Consider the following 27,543-nt stretch of genomic DNA (forward strand, 5'->3'; position numbering starts at 1 on the left):
TGTCTGAGATTTTGCACCTGAAATCAAAAGTGCTAAATGAGTAAAGATTATTATTCTAACTTATTATTTACCTTTAATATTTCTACTGAAAGACACAGTTTAGGAGGACAGAGTTAGATTAAAACGTTTACGTATTCATCAACATCTGGGTCCCCACAAAGAGATAAATACAAACATGCACAGACACATACACTTTCCTCTGTCTTTCTCTTGTCCTCTCTCTCTCTGTTTCCCCCTCTGAGTCTCTCTCTCGCTCTCTCTGACAGGTTAATTGTGGCGGGTTGGGGGTTTAAACAGTGCTGAGCGTGCGGGTGGGTGACGGTTGATATCGAGGGGTGTGGGGGGTGTGTGTTGGAGCTGACAGTTTTAATTGTGAGTTTTGTCCTCCTCATCATCACCACATCTCCAGATCCCTCATTTCTCCCCCTCTCCATCCTGAGCTGGAGCTGCAGAGTGATGAAAGCAGCAGTGCAGCAGTTCAGGCCTCTCTGAGCTCATCACTACACAGAACAACAGCCACTAATACCACACACAGCATCATCTCCCTCTCTCTCCATCTCACTGTCTCTTTCTCTCTCACTCTCTCTCAGTCTGTCTCTCTCTCTCTCTCTCTCACTCACTCTCACTGTCTCTCTCTCTCACTGACTCTCACTCTCTCACTGTCTCTCTCTCCCTCTATCACTGTCTCTCACTGTCTCTCTCTCCCTCTATCACTGTCTCTCTCTCTCATTATCTCACTGTCTCTCTCTCACTCACTCTGTCTCTCTCTCTATCTCACTGTCTCTCTATCTCTCATTGTCTCTCTCTCACTCACTCTCACTGCCTCTCTCTCTCACTGTCTCTCTCTCTCTCTCTCACTGTCTATCTTACTGTCTCTCTCTCTCACTCTCTCTCACTCTCACTGTCTCTCTCTCTAACTCACTCTCTCGCTGTCTCTCTCTCTCTCTCAGTCTCTCACTCACTCACTGTCTCTCTCTCACCCACTCTCTCTCACTCACTCTCACTGTCTCTCTCTTTCTCTCTCACTCACTGTCTCTCTCTCACCCACTCTCTCTCTCTCACTCACTCTCACTGTCTCTCTCACTCACTCTCACTGTCTCTCTATTTCTCTCTCACTCACTGTCTCTCATTCTCTCTGTCACTCACGCTCTCTCTCTTCATCACTGTCCCACTCCTGTCTCTACCATCTCTTTCTCTTTATCTGTCTCTCTCTCTCTCTTCTTCACTGTCTCTCTCTTTATCTATTTCTCTTTTCTTTCTATCTTCAGAGCTCTCTTTCTTTCTTCCAGGTTCTTCCCAGTCTTCTTCTGTTTCTTTTATAATTTTTACTTCTCTCCCTTCCTTTCTTTGTCTCTCTTCCTTCCTTTCTCTCTTCCTCTCCTTTCTTTTTGTCTCTTCCTTTCACTCTAACTTCAGATATCTTCCTCCCCTTTCTTTGTGTCTCTTTCTTTCTTCTTTATGCTCTCCTTCTTTCTATCAGGTTCTTTCTTTCTTTCTTTCCTCCGTCTTTCTGTCCTTTCTTTGTTAAGATTCTTTCCGTTCTTCCCTCTCTCTCTATTTTCGGATATGTCTCATTCCCCTCTTCTTTCATTCTTTTTCTCTATGAAGTTTCTTTCTTCTCTCTTTCTTTACTCCTATTATGCTCTTCCCAACTTTTTTCTTTTTCGTTTCTTTTTTTTTATTTCTTTCTCTTTTCTGGTTCTTCCATCTCTTCTCTCTCTCTCTCTCTCTCTCTCTCTCTCTGAATAGAAGTCATTTTCTGAGATATAAAATCACGTAATGGCTCTGAAAAGCGGCTGTGCTGCATCGGCTCTGCTATTATTTAAGTGGAAATCGTACACAATGCGCCGAGCGGGGAAACACGAGCAAAGGCCAGCAGATTCAGCCGCAACCAACACGCCTCGCTCTGACCACAGCCCATAATAACCCATTTCAGGCATTAAAACGAGAATGCTCTCTCTCTCTCACCCCATCGGTGCTCCCAGATAGCTGTTGTGCTTTTTGAAAATTTCCACAATTCAATCCTCATGTTCCAATTCCCCCCATTCTGCGTGGAGAGCAGGAGCATGGCATTTTCACACACAGCGCAGAGAGGTGAAGTGTGGGGATTTAAACAAAGGAGAGAGAGAGAGAGAGAGAGAGAGAGAGAGAGAGAGAGACGCGTTTGTTTCGGGAAGGCAAAGCAGGACTGTGTTTTGGTATTCAACCCCCACAGAAATCAACTTCATTGATACATGTACTTTTGCTGCAGACTTTGTGTTAAAAATCTCTCAAACATTCAGTGTGTCCCTATTCAGGGGCTGCATCCTAGTAGAGTGCATCCTTCGAAGGCTGCATAGATCTGCGAAGGCTGGACTGAAATAAGACGGTCTGCTCTACGGCGGATTTCCTGTTTGTATCACAGCAGCACTGTTCCTGCTCTCTAGATAAAGAGAGAGAGACAGATAAAGATAGAGAGAGATAAAGAGAAAGAAAGATGGTAGAGACAGGAGTGGGACAGAGTGAAAAGAGAGAGAGAGAGAGAGAGAGAGAGCGAGAGACCGTGAGAGAGAGAGAAAATGAGAGACAGTGAGTGAGAGAGAGAGAGAAAGAGAAAGACAGTGAGAGAGACAGTGAGAGAGTCATGAAATGCTGCCCTGTCAAGTTCTTTTAAAGTTCTTTAAAGATGGAGCCAGAAACTTTTTTTTTCTTTGATTTATTCAAGCTGGAGATGCTTCACTTCTGGTCCCTGATGAAATATTTTTTTAACATTTGTATGATTAGCTATTCGACTCAGTTTAAACCCAATATTTTCATTTAAAGTGTCTCTTCAGCCGCCGTTTGCTCCTCTGCTGACGCCACCATGTTCTTGAATCCTTGCTGGCACGCCTTGAACCTCGGTTGGGTTGTTGGCTGGCGATATGTTGGCTGGCGAAGAATAAACCGTTGGATCCTTCCTTGCCATGGAAGAGGACAAATTTCTTGGCTGTATATGCAGAAACCTTTGAAAAGGGACGGCCTAGTCACGCCGCTGTGATGCAGTCAGCCTTCAGATGCAGCCTCCGAAGGATACAGCCCTGATTTAGGACACAACTCTTAACACAGTTTTTTAAAACTAAAATATAGATCTCCAAGTGATCTCACTGAGCACTTTATTAGGAACATTGTACTACTACAGCCTCCCTTTGCTCTCAAAATATCTTTGAGATTATGTTGAAGTCATTATGTCATGTAATTCTGGCAGGTTTTTCAGCTGCACTTTTGTTCTGTGAATCTCCTGTCCTATCACATCCCTAAGGAGTTCTACTGGATTGAGATCTGGTGACTGGGAAGGCCACTGAAGGACTGAACTCAATGTCACATTCATGAAACCAGTTTGAGACTACTTTTGCTTTGTGACATGGTGCATGTTGGTAAACTGTGGCCATGAAGGGATGCACATGGTCAGCAACAGTACTCAAAGAAGCTGTGGCACACAAGCGATGGTTGATTGATACTAACAGGCCCAAAATAATATAATAATGCCAAAAAACTTTCCCCACACTATTACACCACCACCATCAGCCTGGACAACTGACACAAGGCAGGTTGGGTCCGCCGTGGGCACCAAATTCTGACCCTACCATAAATCGATATTAATCAGACCAGGCTGCACTTTTCCAGTTTTCAGTTGTCCAGTGTTGGTGAGCCTGTGCCCACGGCAGCCTCAGCTTTCTGTTCTTGGCTGACAGAATTGGAACCCAACGTGGTCTTCGGCTGTTGTAGCCCATCTGCCTCAAAGTTGGACGGGTTGCGTGTCACTGAGATCACATTTTTTTTCTCCATATCTGCTGCACTGCTCCCATATGACTGGTTGATTATGTAACTGCATGAATGAGCAGGTGTACAGGTTTTCCTAATAAAGTGCACCCTAGCAGTGTTTTCAAAATCTCTACATCCACATGAGAACACAAAAACGCTTGCTTGACCATGCAAACACAGTAGAGGGTTAATGCTCCATAATACACCTCAAAAAGAACACAGCGAGTGCGTTGCAAAGCTGAAGCAGAGATTTTCTAACTACATCAGAGGCCAAACACTGCAGACCATCAGACCTCCATAATTTGACACTTCACACAGATTCAAATTCTGATTTCTGCCAGAAAATAAAAGCTTTAAAAAGTGAACCGCTTGACAGTGGGATTATTAACATTGCCATAGCTATGCCAAAATTATATATGAAGTATAAGCATTATAATTTATATATAATTATAAGGAACATAATGCTTTGTTCATAAGACATTATTCTGTAGTGAAACTCACTGCAGGGCCTCAGAAACACTTCTAAAAACCACTGTCTATGAACACAGTTCATCACTGCATCCACAAATGCAAGTTAAAACTCTGAAACACAACACAGAAACTGTATATAAACAGGATACAGAAATGCCGCCACCTTCTCTGGGCCTGAGCTGGTGGAAAAGTGTCCTGAGGTCCGACAAATCACCATTTGAATTTCTTTTTGGAAATCACAGACATTTTGGACTAAAACTCTGGGCTAAAAACCACTCAGCTTGTTATTAGTGCACAGTTCAAACAACTGATAACATTTGGCACATTATGAAATTAAACATATGACACATAATAAACCCTAAACTGTCAAAGGGCTGAAATTCTAGCTCTTATAGGCAAGGATTGGAAAACATATCACTTTCAAAACTACAGCAATTGGTCTCTTGAGGTCCCAGACATTTAGAGTGTTGGTATGGGGTTGTCTCTCTCTCTCTCTGTCTATCTATATATATAGACCTGCTTTTAAGTGATATAATTAATATATTATACTCAAGCTGAGTTTGTGCTAAATATGATACGATAATGTAAATTATCACAAGTTATAGTTAGACATGTAAAGATATGTACTTTCAGCCACATTTAGGCTTAAGTCTACAAGTTCTTCAACATATCTGGGGATAAATCCAGATTCAAGATCAAAGTTACAGTCTCAGGGCAGATTAAAAATAGCTTAAATGTTCCATATTCATATTTTTCCACAGTTATTCTGCTGTCGAATATCAGGTGACAACTAACAGGCAAAATGTGGAAAGAACAGACACATCTTTTTTTTTATTCTCTCCAGAGGTTAATGCCCACAGCTTTGATCTGAGGCTAAAATGTTCACAAAACGTTCTGCATGAAACAACTACAAACTTCTCAGCTTTGTGAAACTTTGAAAGCAAACCAGAGGTGACGCACCATGAAATAAATAAATGTAAATAAATGTATTTTTGAAATACTTTGTGTAACTGTTTTGTTTATTATTATTTCTTTATCATAATTTCGTTCTATTATTTCTTTATCACAATTGGGCTATGTATTGTCAAAAACCTGGCGATATGATATGCATCATGATACAGGGGTTAGGATTCAATATATTGCGATATATTGCGATACTGTAAGCAAGTTGACCACCAACTTTATGGGAAACTTTAAAGTATAAAAAAACACACCATCATATGCATAAAACATCAGTAAAAGAAAAAGTCTAAAGGCTGAAGATACATTAAAACACTGCTATCAACACAAAATGAACCACTGCCTGCCACAAATCTTTGCATATAAACTACTAATTAAAAAACGGAACTGTGTTTTGGAAATCGATACAGTATTACAAAATATAATATTGCGAAGGGTATCAATATTTTCTTACACCCCTAACAACAATAATTATTTTTCAGGCAACTCACAGCTCATAAAGCCAGACAAGTAATTTAGCAGAAATAAAATCCTTGACATAATCCTCAAATACACTCATCAGTTTTCCCTCACGTTTATCCTAATGACTGCACTACACATTACGTTATGACTGGATCTGCACTACTGAGAGGCTTTAGAGATTGTGTCAGCAGTGAAGGAGTAAATAAATGTCTGTGTGTGTTTAAGCCTCTCAGACGTGCCTGAACGACGCCCACAGCAGTCCAGAGTCCACAGTGTGCCAAAGCCTGAACACACTGATAATTCTCAGAGAAAAGCATGGCCTGCCGCAGCTACAGCAGCTCTACACTCGCTTTTACTCGTAGCCTGCCTGGGCTTACAGCACATTTTACTGACATAAATATAGATTTCTGTCCTGTTTGTGGCATCTTCTATCCTAATCTCCTGTAAAGGTGATAAACATTTTTATTCTGTATATCTTGCCATTTGTGTCAGTGTTTTGCTCTGCCTTCTATTCTCACCCTTGTTTTGTCTTCCAGGTCATATTCTTGTGTTTCTTGTCTCTGATGCACCATAAAGAAACCTTTGGAAAGGTGCAAAGTGTAACAGAGCCTGTTTGACTAGCCAAGCTGAAACTATAAGTGACCAAACAGCTGTGTTTTTATAAAGATGTACACATATTTATGGTGTTGAGGATCACTATAAGCTGAAGAATAACACCAAACCTCTTTCGAAGTCCTCCAGCTTCCGTAGGGCCTCATCTCGCTCCTGCTTCAGCTGCTTACACTGAAACAAAAAAACAAATAGGTATTTAAAGTGTTATTTACACTGCAGTACAGCTACTTAAGACTGTTATTTAGTAGTAAAGTACTAGTTCATTAGACTCTTATTTACACTGATCTACACTTAACGTGGCCGTTACTCACATTGCACTGCAGTTAATTTGACTTTTACTCACAGTTATTTACACTGTTGTAACGACAGATTGTTAATTACACTGTACTGGGGTAATCAGACTGTTGTTTAGACTGTAAAAGAACTAATGAATCTCTTTAATCTGTTTATAGTTTAACTGCCTTGTATTAAAGTTATTTAAATTGTTAATGAGACTACAGAAGTTATGTCACAGTTGTTTAGACTCATTTACAATGTACTTCAGCTATTTGTTTATACTGTATTGCAGTTAATTAGACTTATTTATACTGTACTACACTTAATTAGACTGTGATTTGCATTATATTACAGCTCTATTATTCACTCTATATTACAGTTAGAGTTTTATTTACACTAAACTACAGTTATTTAGATTGTACATTGCTTTACAATACATTTACACTGTTATTTGCACTGTTATTACTTGTGTAATAATGTAGTAATTCTGGCTGGTATTTACACTGTATTACAGCAAATTATACTGTACTTACATCACAGTGTGATTAATAAGGCTGTTATTTTAGTTTAATTTGCATTATTCTATAGTCAACTAGGTTCTAATTCACTCTATATTGCAATTAGACTAATTTATACTAAACTAGACTTTACATTGTTTTACAATCTATTTACATTGTTTTTTACGCTGTACTACAGTTAATCAGACTGTACTTGTGTAATTATGTAGTTATTCAGACTGATAATTACACTGCATTGCAGCTTTATACTACAATATTTACATTGTATTGTGATTAATAAGGCTGTTATTTATACTGTATTGTGATTAATTACACTGTTACAAAAAATATGGTTATTTAGATTGTTGGTCACCCTATATTATAGTTAGACTGTAATTTACACTAAACTACAGTTATACAGACTGACACTGCACAACAGCTGTTTCAACTTAATTACACTATACATGTGATTTACAGCTATTTCCATTGGTAATATACACTGTACTACAGTTAAACTGTCAAATTGCATATACTATGCAAAAAGGGTTCTATACAGCACAGAAAAGGATTGGTGCCACACAGAACCCTTTAAGAAGGTTTAAAAAAGAAATACAAGTTTTCCTTTATATGAAACATTTTAGAAATGCAAAGAAACATTTATGCATTCAAATGTTTTTGTTGTCAAGGTTCTATACATAGCAACTGAGTTTACTAAAGAAGCCTTAAAGAACCCCCTTTTAATGGTGTACTGCAGCAATTTGGACAGTTTCTGGCACTGTACTACTCATAACAACAATGACTTCTAATTGTTCTCACTATACCATATTTAGAGGTTTTTCTTAGACCGTGCTACAACTACAACTCCGAATTAAGGTTATTTTCACTGTTGTTTGTTTTATGTAACAGTGATTAAGCAAACAGCCACACTCACCTCCATCTTGGTTTTCTCATGCTCTTTCCGAAGGCTCTCGTACTGTCGGATCGCTGTGGAGAAACAGGGGGTCCAGTAAGCCATGACCCACAACTGACCACCACTACTAAACACAGTCTACACCTATAGCTGCGTCACTGACGGCTGAAACTTCAGCTAAAAACTCACGGGGGAAATTTTAACAGCCCACCACTGGCCTCATTACCAAGCAGCTTAGCTTGTGATAGGAAATGCTAATCACTTCAGCTCTATGAATACTTTCTTTCCAAAACCGTAAACGGTTGGAGCACCACAGGGGGAAGCGGTGAGTCCGGTTTTGATTCAGGTCTGACCACAGATTGTCCATCTGCGGAACCAGGATGAGTTGGGTGAGCAACATCAGAGTCACGAGCTTCCACAGAAAGACAAACCATGAGTGTGTCTAATACTGAGCTTCCTTTCTTTCCTGAAAAAATAGTGCATAACAAACCTGACCACAAATTAATGTATACATTTTATTTTCTACAAAAATTAAAATAAAAATAGTTTACATCCAGTTTTAATGCATTTTAGCAGACTTAACAAAAAGACAAAACTTTTTAAAAGTGTAGACCAGCAGTTTTGACCTCTTAAAGTCTCAGTACTAATTTTCCACACCCAAAAATAAGCCTAAGCCTTTCCTGAAATGGAAGGTGACTCACAACTGCCAATGTAATTTAGTCGAAGACTAAAATTTATCCATGTTCAGAACACAAGCCATAAGAGTCCACACCTCATTCAACTTGAACCCGAGAGCTCTTCACTCACAAAACCACATAATACTCTACTATAAAACTGTAAATTTCCTGAATAATTCATAGGATATCCTTAATAATTTATTATAGTTCCTGCATAATTCATTGTAGATACTGAATAAATCACTGTAGATGGTGAATAATACATACTAGCTACTGAATAATTAATATTAGACACTAAATAATTCATAGTAGACACTGAATAATTTGTCACAGATACTGAATAATTAATTGCAGATACTAAATAATTCAATGTAGATACTAAATAATATGTAGTAGATACTGAATAATTCATAATAGATAATAGATTAATAATAGATACATAACAATTCAGAGTAGAAACTGAGTAATTTATAGTAAATACTGAATCATTTATAGTAGATACTGAATAATGCATCTTAATTACTGAATCATTTTAGTACATACTGAATAATTCATAGGAAATACTGAACAATTCCTATTAAAAACTGAATAATTCACAGTAAATACTAAATAATTGATGCGCACTGAATAATTTATAGTAGATACTGAATCATTTTAATAGTTACTGTGTAATTCAACAATAAGTCTTAAGATCACAATGTGACAAACTTAAAACTATTATTATGATAAAATTATGCAAACCTGATAAAACGTTTGTTTTTTCTGCTTGAACAAACGTGAAAATATTGTCGTTTGAAAAATACCCAGGAAAGTACCAATTAATTCACAAATGTTAATACTTTTACTTCTACTCGAGTACTTCAGTTAGTAATGTCGCTTACTTTTTATTCTGTTTCATTTTGTTCATGTCGTTTCATTTCAACTCCTTTCTTTGCGTTTAACTACATAATGTTGTGTTAGTTCTCTGTAAGTGGTCTTATCATTTCACTTTAAACCAAAGGTCTCAAGAAGTTCTAGAAGCTTTCATGCTTCAATATTTACAGTTTATTGTGCATGGTTCTATATACAGCCATTTCATGCTTAAATGGTTCTCTGCATGGTGAAACGGTTAATCAGACTAATGGAGAACGTATTGTATATGGTTCTACGTAGCGGCAAAAAGAGCTTTTTTATTCTTCTACTGTGCAGAAGAGCAACAGAACAACTGCAATATTGCAGTGGAAGAGCCCTTTTCTGATGCTATACAGAATCACTTTCAAAAGGGTTTTATACATAAATCTCATAAATCCTCATAAATCAATCTGAACAACTATTTCACCATGCGAAAATCAATTTAACCATGAAATGGTTCTACACAGAACTCATGGTTCTACACAACCATTCACTTCAAGGACCCTTGAAGAAGCATTTTAAGAGTACTCTACTGTTTGTAGTTGTGACTAATGTGCTCGTGAACCTTCTCCACTTGTCTGCTGCTGTTTCATGGCGGAAAATGCTTTGACTCTCCGCCAACATTGCTGCGGTAAGAAGGAATGACAATGAAGTCTGGCCTGACTTGACCTCTGATGACCCCTATGAGTCTGTGCTCATGAAGGGAGCAAAGTCCAGACCAGCAACAGGGCCACGCCTTATAGCCCTGTCAATCAAGGTGGCCCAAATTGTATATGCATATACATACCAATTCTAGGACTGACTGACTAGAACATGTGCAGAAAATGAGCTTTAGAGGCATCCTCCAGTACAAATGACGGTCCTTCAGTGAAATAAAGACTGGAAGTAAAAGTGCTTGAAACCAACCAGAAAATGATAGTGTCCAAAAACTTATGGATAAGCTACTGAGCTGGCTGGGGTTGAGTTGGCAAGGCTCAATTCTTGGCCACAAACTAAAACGCTAAAGCTCCATGAAGTGCTTTCATAAGCGAATTTTCCGTTCCACCTTAAATGCAACCGAAGCACTATTGGGACATTCTGAGGCACCAGAATGCAGCTGCTGCACCATTTAAGGTGGAACGGAAAATTCCAACATGGATACCAACACAACATAATGAAATTAAACCAAAAAGGGGGAATTTGGAGGCGAAATATGGATGACTAAAATGAAATTAAAGACAAAAGCAGACCATTTTCCTCACAGAATTAGCTTGTCTAGCCGTGCTAAACGGAGGAAAGTTTATTAGCCTCTGCTAACAGCCCCCCCCCCCCCCAAATATGGACAAGCACAGACCTGTGGGGGACAAACCTGCTCAAAACAAATCTCAGATTCGCACTACCGAAATGAAAGCCTCCTACGGCAGCTTACCTTGATCCGAGAGCTCGTTTATATTCCTCATTTGCTTCTCTTCTTCAGTCGCCATTGAGGAGAAAGTTACCAGCTTTACCTTCTTTACCTGCTTTACCGTGAGAGCAACAGGAAGTGACCCTTAGGCGCGCGCATTTGACGATTAATCGGGGTACCGGTATGGCGGTTTCACACTAACTCGATATTTACCAGCCCTGCTAATCTGCCCCACTGTGGATTTAATTCAAGCCAAATCCAACACACCTGATTCAGTCGATAATCTGGATTAATGTTGCCTTCACATGCTGGCTAGAAGGACCTAATCACCCCCGCCCCTCCCTTTAAAGTTGTATGGAAACTCCACCGATCTTTCAAAATATATGTATAATAAAATTGTTAAAATGTAAAGAAAGTCAGAGTGGTTTGGTGTGAATATAAATAAGTCTATTAGAGATCATGTAACACCTACACAGGCATATAATGATTTAGGCCTACAGTTAGCGCTATGCTAACAGGCTTTTATTACTTAAAGTGGGGGTTAAAGGGGAACTGCACTGATTTTTAAAATCATCTACATAATTAGGGGGTTGAGATGTAAACAGTCATTCAGAGTGGTTTGGTGTGAAACGCTCCGTTTTAGAGAAACTTACAGAATCAGAATTGCTCACAGTGGTGGTGATAGGAACCAGACATCCACTTCTGAAAGCTCCCTTACAGGAAGTTATTACATGAAATGGTTATGAATTCACTGGCTGGTGTCTGGGACACAAGAGTTTTGTGGTAAATGTTTGGGCCTAAAGCTATTCATGGTGGAGGGATACATGCAGGGTGTTGTGAGGCAAAATAGTCCCTAAAGAAAACCTATTTGTCCAGAATTGTCACGGTTATCATCAACACCACCACATACAAATATTAGAAGACACGTGCAGGTTCACTGGTGGTTTTAGACAGTAAATATAATGGCTATAGTTGTGTTGCAGTTATGGTGAGCCCTGGTTCCTATCACAACCACTGTAAAGACATCCGAACCATTTCACACCCAACTACTCTGAATCACTCAACTCACACACTGAATTTTGCGGACATTTTGGAAAATTAATAATAATATAAATGAATAATAATAATTTATGTAGCACCTCTCATATAATAATGCAGCTTGGGAACGAGATAAGTAGTGGCCATGACTTAGTATGGCATGGGAATGGCATAATCAAGCCTTCACCATAGCTTAATAAAGCATGATCTCATTCCCATGCCTTACTAAGTCATAGCCACGACTTAATTATCCTGTTTCCATGCTTTAATAAGTCATGGACATGCTTTATCGTTATTTGTCACCCTCAGTGCTCCATACTTTACAGCCAATTCTGCAGATACAGTAAACAGTGCTGGCTGAAGACCAAAATTTTATATCAAAACAATCATAAAACAGTCTATCAGTGAATTCATAATTCATTTAATGTAATAACTTTCTGTGAGGGAGGTTTTAGATTTGGACGTCTGGTTCCAATCACCACCACTGTGAACAATCCTGTCCCTGTAAGTTTCTCTAGAACACTCATTTCACACCAAACTACTCTGAATGATATCAATTATGCAGGAACACAGAAACATCAGTAAAATCTTCCTCCAAGTAAATAAACAAACAGCCTCAGCATCAGGAGAATAATATAATTTAATTCATTTGTAAATCAAGACAGAAATAGACTTTGTGTACACAAAGATGTGACCATGACGAAGGTGGAAGGGGGATGATCGATATCTTGGAGATCACAGCACACATCACACTCCAAAAACACAAAATTGTAAACATCTATGTTCATTTAACGAACAGCTCGCAGCCAATGGGAATGTACTGATGGACTTGTGAATTTAATAGACCTGTGCTGTTCTCTACATGCACCGCATGCTTTTATATTCTCCACGTTCTAACAGAGTAGGGAGAACTAAAAAATGTCTAGAACTGGAACTGAGAATGTCTGTTTACAAACACCTTAGATCATCAGTAAGAGGAAAGCTAGCATCAGTAAATAATAAATCATAAATAATGATTTATGTGGTCTTAAATCCACTATCTGGGGATGAATTATGGGAAATTTAAAATACACAAGTCATTTTCATCGACTGCATCACCTTTCAGCTGACGTAAAACAACACAGACTGCCTTCAGGAATGTCGACAGTAAATAAATACATTTGTCGCCGTCATAAAACCTCATATCTCCAAAATGGTAACAGAACTTTTAATGTACAGAGATATTAGTAGTAATTTTGGACCATTACTTTTGATCCATCCATCATGAAATGTTTACACAATGTAAAGGGCAGCTGGTGTTTTCAAACTGCATTTTTAAAAAAATGAAAATGATTGATGAGGTTTTAATGACTGGTGATATCGTAAAACAGAACAGGAGACAAGAGATTAGATCTTAGACATGACTCTCAAGGAGAAAGAACATAGCCATATAAGGAGCTCCAGGTTTAAACCAATTTTCTCAATGGGGAAAAATGAATGGTGTTTTTGGAAATTGCCACTTTCAAACCCTGCATTGAACAAAATATCACAAACAAAAATAATGTTTTGCCATCAGTTCAGGAGTTTTTCCACCATATGTCGCTGAATCCTTTGTATCGTCAGGTCATTACGTACGGAGCTGAAACTTGGTTACATGCAGACTAAGACTAATAAACACTGACCTGATACCATAACATTAGCAACCTTGCTAAAATACCAGCAAACAAGCAAGCTTTGTAAAATTTGGTGGGCTGCTTTGGCAGTTTTAGGCCACAGCTTGGCGTTTGTGTATAACAGTGTTGAAGTTCAATAGCAGGCTTACTTTCAGAGTTAGCTTTTGAGTGTTAGCAGGGCCAGTTTATGAGGAGTCCGGCCTCTTCCTATTTCCCCCGTTATGTCAAAAAACATGACTGTAAAATAGCAGAGGGCACCCACAAACAAGTCCTCTATGGTTTCTAATCACTCACCCTGAACTTTCTTTTTCTCATTTTAGAAAATAAGATATATTTCACTAAAAAAAGCAATGAAAACTTGCCTGTATTTTTCCTTTTTCTACAGCAAAAAGGTTTTGGGCAGCAGAACGCTGGTATTGCTGCTACTGACTGTGTCTCACTGGCTGTTCGCACTTACTGACATCACCAACGCACATGAGGTGCCGTTTTAAACGTCTAACTTGAAAATATAACAGCGGTGTTAAACTGTTTTATGCTGTTCTGTGTTCTGGCAGTGACTGTATCTTTTTATACTAAAATGTTTAATAATTTAGAAACTATGATCTTACTCAAATGCTCCATCTTCACCTATTCATTTTGGACTTACTCACCCTCTAGTCTTTCAGAAACCTGGAAGACATTACAGAGTGGAAGTTCCCTAAGTTCTCGGGTGCTAGCTTGTGAGTGCTAGCTTGTAGCCTGCATGTGGCATTACTCATAATTTGACTGCTAAACAACCCCCATAACTTGGAAGATCCAACAACATTTGGGGGAAAATGTACAGGACAAAAGTTGTAGAGCATTTATTGCTTACTACAGCAACAATCTTGAAAAAAAGTCCCCATAGAGATGAACGGCTTACCTTGGGAGCTCCTTTTATGGCGGGACGTTGACTACAGAGGTCTATGACAAGCACGTTGTTCCCTTTCAGCTCAAATGATTTAGAACATTTAGACTCAAGAAAGGGGGAAAAGGTCCAGCATTTGCATCTTCTACTGATTTAAAGGCGTGTTCACATGTGGAGAAAGTACCAACAAACTAAATCAACACAAAAATAGACAGACACTACAGTAGGCTAATCACAGTTATGTATTCGACCCACACAAACACATCCTGACACACACAGCAAATCTACAGGGTATAGAACTTTTTAAACTTTGTTTAACGCTTTATTTAAAGGGGCAAAATACAAGGACTTCTATAACCATGCTTCAGCACCAAATAGCGAGCACTTTATTAACCCTTTATACTGCAAAGCCCTGAATAATTCAGATTACTCAGTGTTCAGATTAAGCTGCAGTTTAAGAGGTTAATGCTTTATAAAGTCCTGAATTAGGCCCCCATATCTAAAGCATTACAGTACTTTGTTCTCTGAGGTGGAGGTGGACGCAGGTGCCAGACGTGAGACGGGTGAGGGGACGTGCAGATCACGTGACCTATGCCCTTTCAGCTCAAGGGTTAAGAGGTTCCGTGACGCGCAGCAGACTCTCTTGGGTAAAACTCAGCCAGCGTGCTCTGAGGGATTCTCTTCAGCATTTCTTTAGGGAAGATACGCAGCAGCTGCCAGCCAATGTCCAGAGTCTCAAACACCGTCCTGTTATCATAGGGACCTGGAGGAGGCAGACAGAGGGCAACATTAACATTACAGAGTTAATCTTCACGATGACTCAGGCCTTAGGCGCGGTTTTCACCAACAATAACAAAACAACTTGTTTTAATGTAGTTTTTTTTCCATCTCTCATTCTGTAAATATCACAGAAGTGCACCACAAAACCTAAAGCAATGTAGGTTGCATGATAACAGTAACCACCAAGCCTAATGCTAACAGGTTGCTAGTGGGGGATGGGCTTTTTAAAACCAATTTCCAGTAAATTCAGGGCCTTCTTAAAGTGGTACTATGTAAGATATTTTTCTTAAAATTGAAAGAAGAAGCACTATTAAGTCATGAACACAAGTCGGAAAAATTGGGTCATTTTTCACACCATGTCGCATGTCTTTACATAATAACATCCGCACAGGCTCCAAATGAAGGCCGAGCTCGATGTTTAGGTCTCAAATGTGAAATCAACATTATCTTCTCTTTAACGTCTCTTTCAATCAGATTCATCCACCGAAGAACAACCCATGTTACATCTTACCCATGTTCTCCCACACACTGTCTGCAATTACACATTTCCACCAGAGAGGTCTCCAAATCCCCAAATCTTACATAGTGCAGCTTTAATTTTGGTGATAAACAAAAACATGGATTAGCTTGAAACCTGATCTTAAAAAAATCAGCTCATATCACCCCAATTCAATGTCAGTTACGCTGGTTACCTGTCCTACTTTATATCCTGTTTAAAGTCCTCCTGCTAACTTCCAAATCTTTGTGATCTAGCACCAGCCTATATCACTGCCCTGCAAACATTTAGGTCAGGGGTCTTTAATTAAAATTCAGTAAGGTCCAGTTAGAGAAAATCGCAACATGTGCTTCTCCCCTCGTTCCTCCTCAGCGTGTGTGATGCTCACTCGACTCTGTGCTCATTGTAATGCACAGATCTGATTGCCTGAGTAGCAACATGTGTCATATTTACAACGATTGCATAATTACATGCGATTGGTCTGTGAGTCTCCCAGGCTGCTAAAGCAAATGTAAAAGCTAGAAAAGTTACACCATTTAAAATAGGACCACCCCACTGAAATGAAAGAATTTTTCATAATTTATCGGTTGTACGTCCAGGTCTGCATAGGACAGCGTCTGGACCCAGACTCTGACTGTGGTCCACCTATTAGTTTTAGTTCGTTTAGATTTAGGTCCTCCGACACAGGTCGTCTAGCTGTTCTACAATTTAGACTGGTCACTGTTAGAGGCAGATCTTTCAGCGTCATGACCCGCAAAACTTTTTAAAAAAGATTTTTTTATTATATATATTTTTTTGTATGAGAAAGGCGCTAGGCAAGTTGTATTTGGCCAGCGAGCTCTGAAAGCTGGGCGCTAATCTGAGCCTGCGCGTCAGTTCTCTTTTGTTTTCATACGAATTTGCGTTATTCAGCAAAGCCAAGTTATGGAGCTGAATTGACTCGTCTTGGGATCTTTGGAGGAAGAAATATCACTGACACATTTTAATATCAGTATCAGAAAAATGTGGTATCGAGCCAGACCTACATTTTATTTCTAAATATTTTGGAAGCACTGCTCACAGAAACAAGCAGAGAAACAGTATTGAAAGTGCAGATTCTATTCTTTCAAGCCATAGAAGAAGTGATATGTTGTTATGATCTGAACTTGATGAGAAGCTACTGTTTATAATCATCATCAAAGCAAACAAAAAAAAAAACAGATACAGAACAGAAGTCAACTGTAAATGTAACTCATCATCAATGTACAATTAATTACATAAAGACACTTAAAAAGTACTATAAACTAAATAAATAAATAAATAAATAAATAAATAAAAGGGGCAAATACACAACAAAGTAACCAAAGGAAAACTGTTTCTTTTCTGTTTTTTTTTTTTCTGTTGGTTTCATGTTAAGCTGAAAACAGCTGGTTCATGAGATGTTATTTTGCATGCTGGGGATGTTACAGAACTGGAAGCAACAGTTCTTGTACTTTGAAAACGATTACAGGGGTTCTGAGTGGGACATAATACCCTGTTGTAAATGTTTGTGACCATGTGTATATGTATGGGTTAGTCACTCTTCTTAAAAAGTGCCTATTTGTGACTGATGGTTTTGTTGATACTTTTAACTGTAAGGATACTTACCGGCAAAACTGTACCAGCCTCTCATGTTGCCATTTTGACTGTTAACTTATTGTTATAGTCCATGGTTATGTTTCAGATATATTTGCAGTGCTTCTTTAATAAAAAAAGTCTAAATAAAAAGTACTATAAACTGACATTTCTCTAGACATCTAAGGGTTAAGCTGGCCCTGCTGTTTGAACAGGGTTAACCGCTGTAGAACCCTATTTTATTCCCAGATGAGAAAAGGCCTTCGGGATGCTCTAACTGAGAAAAGTTCCAGATTTTCTTTCCTCTTCTGCACCGAGGCTGTAATGTGGAAGTGAACTATATTCCTTGTATTATTTGTATAGAAGTAATAGCTTCCCTTCCAATAGCGATCTCTGTGAAAGAAGAGGCTCAGCTTCATAAACTCACACAGGACTGAAGGCCACCAAAAGTTTCCGCAAAACGAGGTGAATCAGCCTACATAAATATTCCTCTATTCCTTTGTCCCCTCAGCAATTCAATATCACTGGAGAGAGAGTGGACATGGACAAACATGCAACGGAGACAGTCAGTAACGCGCACACACAAAAGAAGACAATAATGTAGTTGAAGGCCGTTGTGCACTTGTTAGTTAGGGCACAGCTGCAATGAACTATTAGGTAGAAAATGATGCTAAATAAATAAATAAATAAATAAACAAACAAATATCTTTAGTATTTGTTTACTTTATCAGGTATTTGAATACAGCATGTGCCATTATTTCATATGAAATAAACAATGAACACAAACACAAATGACTAAATCATTCTAAAACGCAAAAAGTCACCACATCAACCTAAAACAGAAAAACAAATCAGGAAATCAACCTAAGCCAACCTTTTTTTTTCTGCCAACAATATAAACAACTTTCCCATTAGAATATTTGAATACTATTAATAGAAAAGGGGAATATCTGATTTATAAAAACAGTTAAAGGTAACGCTTTATCTGGAGTGGTCCTTTGTAGATGATTAATAAATTCTGAACAGATTATCAGTAAGACCAACAGCATATCAGTGAAGTAGCAGTAGCGAAGCAGCTGAATACAGTAAATATCTTGTAGACATTCTGTTGACACATTACTTACATTAAGCAGATGTTCATGTGTTACTTCCATTACACAAAACCTCATCTTATCCTACCTTACCCACAACGTATCCCTAACCCTGGCCCCAATCCTAACCCTAACCCAACTTTATCCTCAACCCAAAACCTAATCCAAACCCTCAGCCTGGTCTTAATCCTAACCCTAACTGTAACTTCAACCCAAAATCTAATCCTAAACCCTCACCCTGGCCCTAAACCCAACCCATATCTTAACCTCAACCCAGAACGTAATCCTAACCTTGGCCCTAATGCTAACCCTACATGTAACTTCAACCCAAAATCTAATCCTAAACCCTCACCCTGGTCCTAATCCTAACCCTCACCTTAACCACAACCCAAAAACTAATCCTAAACCTCAGCTAGGCCCTAATCCTCATGTGTTTTATATATTATATAGTATAGTATATAGTACATGTGTATTATATATCAAAATAGTCACACAGTTAAAACCCCAAACTACAGCTCCTGCAGTGAAAAAAGAACTTGACATCACATAAAAAGAAAAACAAACAGAAAAGTATGTTAAGATTCCTCAGACCCCGACACTGTTCTCTTACTGGTGGGACTTAAACAGTTCCTGTTATCTACACTGACTGCAGAAATGCAGCTATTGTGAAGCTGCACAAAGGCAGATGGAGAATTTCCACCAACAACTCAAACGGTGATCAATATGAAATGTGGTGATCAGTGAGGAGCTAAAGTGGACAGAGAAAAGAAAAGGCTCTGACTGCACGCAGCAAAACAGCCAAAATACACTTCAAACCCGGCTCTCGTGTTCATGTGCACTGGACCAAGCATTCCTCTGTGCTGGTGCTACTTTGTTTTTAAATTCTAAACCTAACCCAGAGGTCGCCGACATGAGGCTCGTTTACTGCCTTGTTGTGGCTCCACAGCAACTAAATTTGTAAGTAAAATGAAAATGATCCTCCTTTGCAGTAAAATAAAGCTCTGCTGATCACTCTAACACAGTTTTAACACAGTTTAATGGTCTTAAACGCTGGAGTTAATGTAGACCTACAAATTCCCCCTTTAACCCTGAAGGTTGGTGCGGAGAAAGTTTTAAGACGAACATCAGATAATTTGGAGACAAATAGACTTATTTGCGTTTATAAGCACTCCAGTTGGTTTCCTGACACGTTTAATCTGAAACAAGAAACTGTCAAACACTAAAAAGTCATGGAGCTTAAGTCAGATTCTCATTTGTCAGCTTGTCATTAGAATTTTCCCGTTCCACCTCAAATGGTGCAGCAGTTACATTCTGGTGCCTCAGGCGGCATTTAAGGTGGAGCGGGAAAATCAGAACGCAAACCTGGCAAATGAGAAACTGATTCAACCTCGATTGTTGAGAAACATTTTATTAGAAACCGTTAAACTTTTGAGGAAAAAAGTTTCCTGCTAGAGATGTGAGAAAAGCACTTATAGCTAAAGCTTAAAGCAGAGCAAAGTAAGCCTGTGTTTGTGTTTTTTATATATATATATATATATATATATATATATATATATATATATATATATATATATATATATAAAAACACACACACACACACACACACACACACACACACACACACACACACACACACATTTATATATATATATATATATATATATATATAAAAAATTTTCTTTAGTCTATACTAGGACATTAGCATGGACTGAGACATATTTACAGCCAAGACGGTAAAACGTTAATTCAATAGTCCTCTCTCCCATCACTCAGTACAACACTAGCGTCTATCAGCTGGCATAACAGAATTAGCAGTTGCTTCTCCAAGCTTGTTTGAGCTGTTCAATGACTTTGCATTAGCAGCAGTTTGAAAAGATGTAGTGGAGATTCTTGTGTCCACAAAGAGGGTCATGTCAGCCTTCATCTCCCGAACTTGGCAGCAGTGTGTCACAGAGGGAGAGCCAAGCTGTAGCCCATAACTAAACTGGGTGGAAAACGGCAGGTTAAGTTGTGTTTTCGTACCTTGGGCAATAAAGTTCTTCTCAAACTTCTGCAGGAACTCCAGATACAGAAGGTCATCAGAGGTCAAAGCTTCTTCCCCCACCACGGCCTTCATCGCCTGCACGTCTTTACCGATAGCGTAGCAAGCATACTGAGAGCGAGAGAGGGAGAGCGAGAGAAGGAGAGCGAGAGAGGGAGAGCGCAAGATAATAAATAATTGTCCCCCCTTTTGACAGCATATGATTCCCTATATGTAACTAAAGCCCAGCAGTGAGGAGCTGAACTTTATCCTTCTCTGCTGTTACTGCAGCCTGGCAGGGTCGCCTACAGAGCAGCACTAGAAGCTGTTAATGAAGTGATGCTCTTTTTAACTTGAGGGTCCCATTTCATAGAGGAAGATTTCAACCACTACCTGCTGTAACTCCGTTCCAAGAAGCATGCAGTGTATGGGTCATACAGTGAACAGGCACAAATGTGACCAATGTGAGGAACTTCTACACAAAATATTTGATTATAGACAAGAAAACCAATACATTAAGATTGTTTTTCCTTTGGATTTCTGTGTTTGAAAATTGTTAGTTTTCAATTTTTTGGCACACCTAATCAAATATTGTTACTCCCACTTACGACTAATATTCCAAAATCAATATAGTTGAATTATAATACTTGATGCATTTTAACACCTTAATGAATGTTAATTAATGAAAATGAACAATAATAAACATGTCATGATTTGGGTGAGCACTCTGTGGTTTACCAGCTGGTTAGAGACGTCTGCGTGGTCTTTGCGGGTCATTCCCTCTCCGATGGCAGACTTCATCAGACGAGACAGGGAGGGCAGCACGTTGATGGGGGGATATATCTTTGAACACGGAAATCAATAGAGGTTAAACATGATGGGAAAATCTTCTGGAAATGTTTACAGTTTCACTGTGGAACTTTAAGGAACCCAAATCTACAGCTTTCTAGCATTTTATTTTCCCTCCATTTACAACGTGTGTGGCTTTATTTACAAGATGGTTCTTCAAGGGTTCTTTAGAAAATGGTCCTACGCCATGTAGAACCATGAATACTCAAATAACCCTCTGCACGATTAAAGGGTTCTTTGCATCATAAAAGGGTTCTTCAGATTGATAGAAAACATGCATGAATGAACTATAGATGGTTCTATATAGAAAGGCTTTTATATAGTATAGTACCAAAAAAGGGGTTCTTTAGCTTGTAACAATAGTGGAGCTTTATTAAACCCTTTTCAGAAAGGTTCTATATAAAACCATCTACAACACACACTCCATCAAGCAGAAGAACCTTTCACTATGCAAAGAACCCTTTAAAGGGTTTGCAAAGGGCTCTTCGAGCGTTCATGGTTTTATATAAAACCATTTTCTTTACTAAAGAAAAAGGACCATCTTTTTAAGAGAGTACACCCTTAGCAAAAAGGGTTCTTTGATGTATAACAATAGTAATTTGGTACTACATCAATCCATTTTTCAAAAAGAACCATCTATAGCACATTCTCTATCAATGTGAAGAAGCATTTCACTATGCAAAGGTCTTCTATGAGTGTTCATGGTTCAATGTAGAACCATTTTCTTCACTAAAGAAACCTTGAATAACCCAATAAAAAAAAAAAAAAAAAAAAAAAAAAAAAAGGTAATGAAGCAGTACCGATCCATTTTTGCATCTTCTTTTTAACTTCTCCTTATTGCTTACAGTTGAACAGGCTGTGTTTGTTACTGGGCCTTTAAGGGTGATATGTAAATGAGGTCTGTTCTGATTGGCTGCTATGTAATAAGCCAGTCATATGGAAATGTGCTTGTGACATCACAGACATTCAGAGGCAAAAGAGCTCAAAGTCTTTGAATATGGACTTAGTGAAAAAACAAACAAACAAAACAAACAAAGTTAATTTGAGTTTTCCATGGCATGGCCCTTCAGGTATAACAGTATAAGTGGTTGTGAGCTCTGTGTCGCATCTGCTACTGCATAAGCAGGTCTCACCTGTCTGTTATGCAGCTGCCTGTCCACGTAAACTTGACCCTCTGTGATGTAACCCGTCAGATCAGGGATGGGATGAGTGATATCTACAAAGGAAAAGAGAGGAAGAAGCCGTTAAGAACAGCAACAAAAAACAAATAAAGCAGCCATTAAACGCCCAAAGTCTTTACTGTAAACACCATTGAACCCTGAACACAGACTGAAATAACAGGGCAGTCTGAGCTTACAGGCACAAGCTTCACCTACAATCCACCTTTACAACATATCGATCCACAGACACCGTTTACTAAACCATAATAACCATCCTGGAGCCTCTTCTACAAGGAGCGGCCTGCAGTAATAGTATGGAGAAATGGAGGGAATGACTGGGGAATATATGAGAGAGAGAGAGAGAGAGAGAGAGAGAGAGAGAGAGAGAGAGAGAGAGAGAGAGAGAGAGAGAGAGAGAGAGAGAGAGAGAGAGAGAGAGAGAGAGAGAGAGAGAGAGAGGAGCGCTAAGAAAAGAATGGAAAGAAAAGGAGATAGAAACAGGAGGAAAGCTAGAGTGATAGTGAGGCAGAGCGTGCAAGCACAGGATAAAGTGCAAGAGAGAGAGTAGAGAGCAAAAGAGAGAGAGAGGAGAGAAAGATGAAAGAAAGGAGCATGAGTGCAAGCAACAGAAGAAAAAGGAAAGAGTGAGCAAAAGAATAAAAAAGGAAAGAGAAAGGAGGAAAGAGGAAAAAAGATGGGAGTGAGAGAGCTAGACAGAAAAAGTAGAGAAAGAAAAAAGGAGAAAGAGAGGGAGTAAGTGCCTGCTAGACAAGAAAAAAAAGGAAGGAAAGAGAAAAAAAGAGAGGAAAAAAGAATGAGCGAGAGCCAGACAGAAAGTGTGGGAAGAGAGAGAAAGGAAAGAAAAAAAGGAGATAGAATGAGAGAGAGAATACGAGAGCGAGCGAGCGAGCGAGAGAGAGTGTGAGTGAGCGCGAGAGAGAGAACGAGAGAGAGAACGAGAGAGAGAACGAGAGAGAGAGAGAGAGAGAGAGAGAGAGAGAGAGAGAGAGAGAGAGAGAGAGAGAGAGAGAGAGAGAGAGAGAGAGAGAGATTTCCTAAAACAGCTATAATGGGGCAGACCCATTCAGAAACACACACTGGTCTTTTACAAGGATGTTTCTATAGTAACCAAAGAAATGGAGAATGCTCATCTCTCTGTGCTCTAAACAGAGAATCAATACAGAAGCATCACCCCCACCTCCCTCTCCCTGCCTCTCTCCCTCGACAGTAATACCTGTGTAGTCTGCAGGATTGCGGTGCTGAAGCTGCAGGCCAGGTGATTCATTCTCACTCTCAGTACTGTGTGTTCAGCAGGTGAGTGTGTAACTTCACACAACACAGTGTGTGTTTGTGTTGATGAGTGTGTATGTATGGGCTGTACGATATGGACAAAAAAACGTGACGTTCAATAAAGCTGTCGGATGTTGATACAAAAAACGATAACTCATTATTGAAATAGTGTGGTCCCAACTGGATGTGACCCCTTACTGGAAGTGCAGACTTTTTGGATGTGTAAACAGACCTGATCTGTCCTTTAAACAAAACAGCAAAATGCAAAATTACAAAATCATCATTCCCTATCGTGAACATATCACAAAACAAAAAGAAATAAAATATTAACAGCTGCTTATCTCAAAACTGCAAGCACACTTTTTGAAGGCTGAGAAACAGAGCATTACCTCAACAGCTTTTTCTACAAAGACTACACAAACAAGTACATTTTTGTTTGTTTTGGCACACAAGATTGAATTTTTTGTTTAGTTATTAAGTATGTTTGTTGTTAAAGTAGCCATTACTGCTTTGCACAACTAATGCACAATGCTGGGTGCGAAAACAATCCTAATGTTTGATGTTTTTACAGGCGTGTAGTTCAGAAAGGCGTGTTTAAGCTCTGCAGGTGTGTTTTGTAACTGATTGTTTAGCCTAGTGGTTAAGTTCCTTGTTCCAAAAAAAATTTAACAGAGACAATATGTAGAGCTCCTTTCCCTGTTGTGTTGAGTATAAACAGTTTTGAAACCCTTTGTGAAGTGGCAACTGAAACTGACTACAAATATAATCACTCAGAGAGACTTTAATCCAAAAGGTGTTTGTAAGAGGGTCAGCAGGTTTACAATAGTTTTACTAAATGATACTAATTTTTTGGCCTGGGGGGGGTGGTAACCCCTTGCATTCATCCCTCAATTCACACCCTGTGTGTGTGTGTGTGTGTACGCACGTACCGTCATTCGGCATGGTGAGGATGGGAATCTGCGTGATTGATCCATTTCGGCCCTCCACCCTCCCAGCTCTCTCGTAGATGGTGGCAAGATCCGTGTACATGTAACCGGGGAAACCACGGCGACCCGGCACCTCCTCACGAGCGGCAGACACCTACAGACACATGCAACATTAGTTTAATTGTAAGTGCTGACCAACATGTAACAATCTCTCTCTGAGCCAAACCCTAATACAAACTCAACCCAAACCAGACTGCACAAAGAGTTCTGAAATGCCCAGAGGTTGAAAAGTCAAAATACTTTTGGGACCAATGTGAATAGCTTGCTCATGAAATATAAGTGGTAATACTGAATAAAGAAAATGTATAAGTATTTATTTCGACAATGACAGGACACCATGTCATATATAGATCACAGCTAATTCATTTCACTGAATTGAAAACATTAAATCCATGAGGTTATGCTCTGGAAAACTAGGGGGGGGAGACAAAAACAAAAACAAACAAAAAAAAAAAAAAAAAAAAAAACACTTTCATATCACATTAAAGCCAACACAGTAGCGCAAACCATCTACATTTCAATAAGACTGCTGAACACTCCGCTGATCAGTTTATACGCATGTGAAAGTAGGACCTTCTGCTAACCTTGGCAGATGTTTGCCCATCAATACATTCTGTGTTTCATGTGCTGGCTTATTTGGTCTGTAACCACTCAGAAAGTGCTCCAGAGACATTAACATTTAACTTGCTTTCATACTCAATGCACTTTCATAGTGTTCTATGACTAGCCTTTATGAATGATTCCAAGGTAACTAATGATCTTGAGCCCTGTTAGACTGCTGCCTTCATTAACCCTCTTAAACTTGTTAAATATTACAGAAATTACGCAATTTTTTTTTTGTTTTTCCATTCACCCTTTCCCTCTACATCTGTACAAAAGAGTGTATAGCCTTTACCTTGTTTCTATTCATCAAAATAGATAATATAAGTTCCAACCTTCAAATCATATGTGGCATTCCTCAGGGATTGATTCTTTGGCCAACTGTATTTCCTATTGCTAGATTACTATTTGGCTTTGTTTGCATTTATACTTTACTCATACTTTTCATGTGGTTTATGACGATGATTAAATTTAATTAAATTCATTTTTTTCAAAAGTATAAGGCCACTGCATGATTTTAATAATTACTATAAACTGTCAAATAAGATTTAATCTTGTCTTCCTCAAATAAAACAGAAGTCACCAAGTCCAGACCATTTCTCTGTACAGCTGTACAAAAGAGCATATGGCCTTTACCATGTTTCTAATCAATAAACAAATATAGTGTATGTTGATTAAGATGATGACCACTAAATTTAACGATTCCACAGGCCTTTGCTCTTTCATATGTCTATATGGAAGGGCATAAGGCCACTGCGTTGTTTCTAATAATTACAATAAACTGTCTAATAAGATTCAACCTTGTCTTACTCAGATAAAATTTAAGTCATAAGTCCAGACAATTTCTCTCTACATCTGTAGAAAAGAGTATATAGCCTTTGCATCATTTAGAATCATTAATACAAAAATAAGTTCCAACCTTCAGATCAAATGACAGGGGTTGATTCTTGGGCCAACTATATTACCTATTGTTAAATTACTATTGGCTTTGTTTGAATTTATATTCTGATTCATACTTACTTTGATTTATATGTTATGATGATGACAACTAAATCGAACATTTCCACAGTCCTTTGCTTTTCATATGTCTATATAGAAGGGCATATGGCCACTGTGTGGTTTATAATAATTACAATAAACTGTCCAATAAACCTTGCCCAGATGAAATTGAAGTCATAAGTCCAAACTGTTTCTCTCGGTGTCACTAACAAAAAAAAAAAAAAAAAAAAAAAAAAAAAAAAAAAAAAAAAAAAAAAAAGCAGCCTTGTTTTTAACCATTAAAACAAATTACTTAAAAATAATTAAAATTCCAACCTTGTCTCATTCTTATTATTTAATAGTTAGACTTCCATTAACGTGACTACTGAGCAATTAAAATGAAGCTGTTAGTCCACACTAGTTCTCTCTATGTCGGGATGAAATAGTATCTAGCCTTTGCCTCGTCATTATTTAAAAAAAAAACAAAACAAAACAAAAAAAAAAAAAAAACAAATGACTGAATAATTTTGAACCTCGCATTTACAGAAAGGGAGAGTAAGTTAAGTGTTAATGTGAGCGATTACGGACCAAGGTCACAATCGCACAGTGCAGAAGGTCGTGCATTCACATGCATCTCAACTATTTGGAATGTGTATTGTGCGCTTTGGCTCATTCATACATCAAAACATGCAGCAGGGCCCAAAAAAGGGGAAAAAACATTTTATATATACACAATATATGTAGAAAAACAGTGGTTCACAGGGGTTCAGTGAAAAGAAAAAGCAAGAAGACGTCTCATCAAAAGAGCTTTTCTCTTGCACCGAGCAACTAATAAAAATTAAGTTAAGGTATTTTCCATGAGGCTGAGGAATGCTTTATTCTTTATATATGACAGAAGGAATGCTTTATTCTCCATCTCTTTCTCAATGTGCTCCCCCCCTGTATCTGTGTGTGTGCGCTCTCAAATACTGGTTAAGGGTCTGCTTCTCATGGTCTGCTTCCTCTAGGAAAATGTGAGCGTCTGTTTAGACCTCTCTAGTTCCTCATAAACGCTCGTCATCGTCACGGCTCTTCAGCAGACTAAGAGGCATGTGCTTCTGTGCCTAAATGTGATATTGTATGTTTATGGAGTGGCAGATGTTTCTGAAATCCCTCTATTACAGGCGCTCAAGACACAAAGCCTTACAGGAAACCCTACACCGGA

General features: G+C 38.6%; 2 protein-coding genes across 4 annotated transcripts in view; both read right to left on the reverse strand.

Annotated features, from left to right (window-relative positions):
• Positions 1 to 11,165, reverse strand: part of shtn1 (shootin 1) — a 75,828-nt gene extending 64,663 nt beyond the window's left edge. For 2 of the 3 annotated variants that reach the window (XM_037542097.1, XM_017704931.2), the window contains exons 1-3: positions 10,945 to 11,165; positions 7,990 to 8,042; positions 6,396 to 6,456 (exon numbers count right to left, since the gene is read on the reverse strand). In XM_037542097.1, the coding sequence (XP_037397994.1) occupies positions 6,396 to 6,456; positions 7,990 to 8,042; positions 10,945 to 10,999 (169 nt within the window). In that variant the 5' untranslated portion in view covers positions 11,000 to 11,165. The remainder of the gene's footprint in view (positions 1 to 6,395; positions 6,457 to 7,989; positions 8,043 to 10,944) is intronic. The other variant, XM_037542096.1, reaches the window with a different exon arrangement.
• A 1,415-nt stretch (positions 11,166 to 12,580) lies between these two features.
• atp6v1ba (ATPase, H+ transporting, lysosomal, V1 subunit B, member a) overlaps positions 12,581 to 27,543 on the reverse strand; it is a 55,235-nt gene continuing 40,272 nt past the window's right edge. Inside the window, exons 10-14 of the mRNA XM_017704990.2 lie at positions 24,705 to 24,855; positions 22,459 to 22,541; positions 21,215 to 21,319; positions 20,479 to 20,608; positions 12,581 to 15,259 (exon numbers count right to left, since the gene is read on the reverse strand). Of these exons, the coding sequence (XP_017560479.1) occupies positions 15,108 to 15,259; positions 20,479 to 20,608; positions 21,215 to 21,319; positions 22,459 to 22,541; positions 24,705 to 24,855 (621 nt within the window). The 3' untranslated portion in view covers positions 12,581 to 15,107. The remainder of the gene's footprint in view (positions 15,260 to 20,478; positions 20,609 to 21,214; positions 21,320 to 22,458; positions 22,542 to 24,704; positions 24,856 to 27,543) is intronic.

Source organism: Pygocentrus nattereri, chromosome 10 (genome assembly GCF_015220715.1).
Source record: "Pygocentrus nattereri isolate fPygNat1 chromosome 10, fPygNat1.pri, whole genome shotgun sequence".
Lineage (NCBI taxonomy): Eukaryota > Metazoa > Chordata > Actinopteri > Characiformes > Serrasalmidae > Pygocentrus > Pygocentrus nattereri.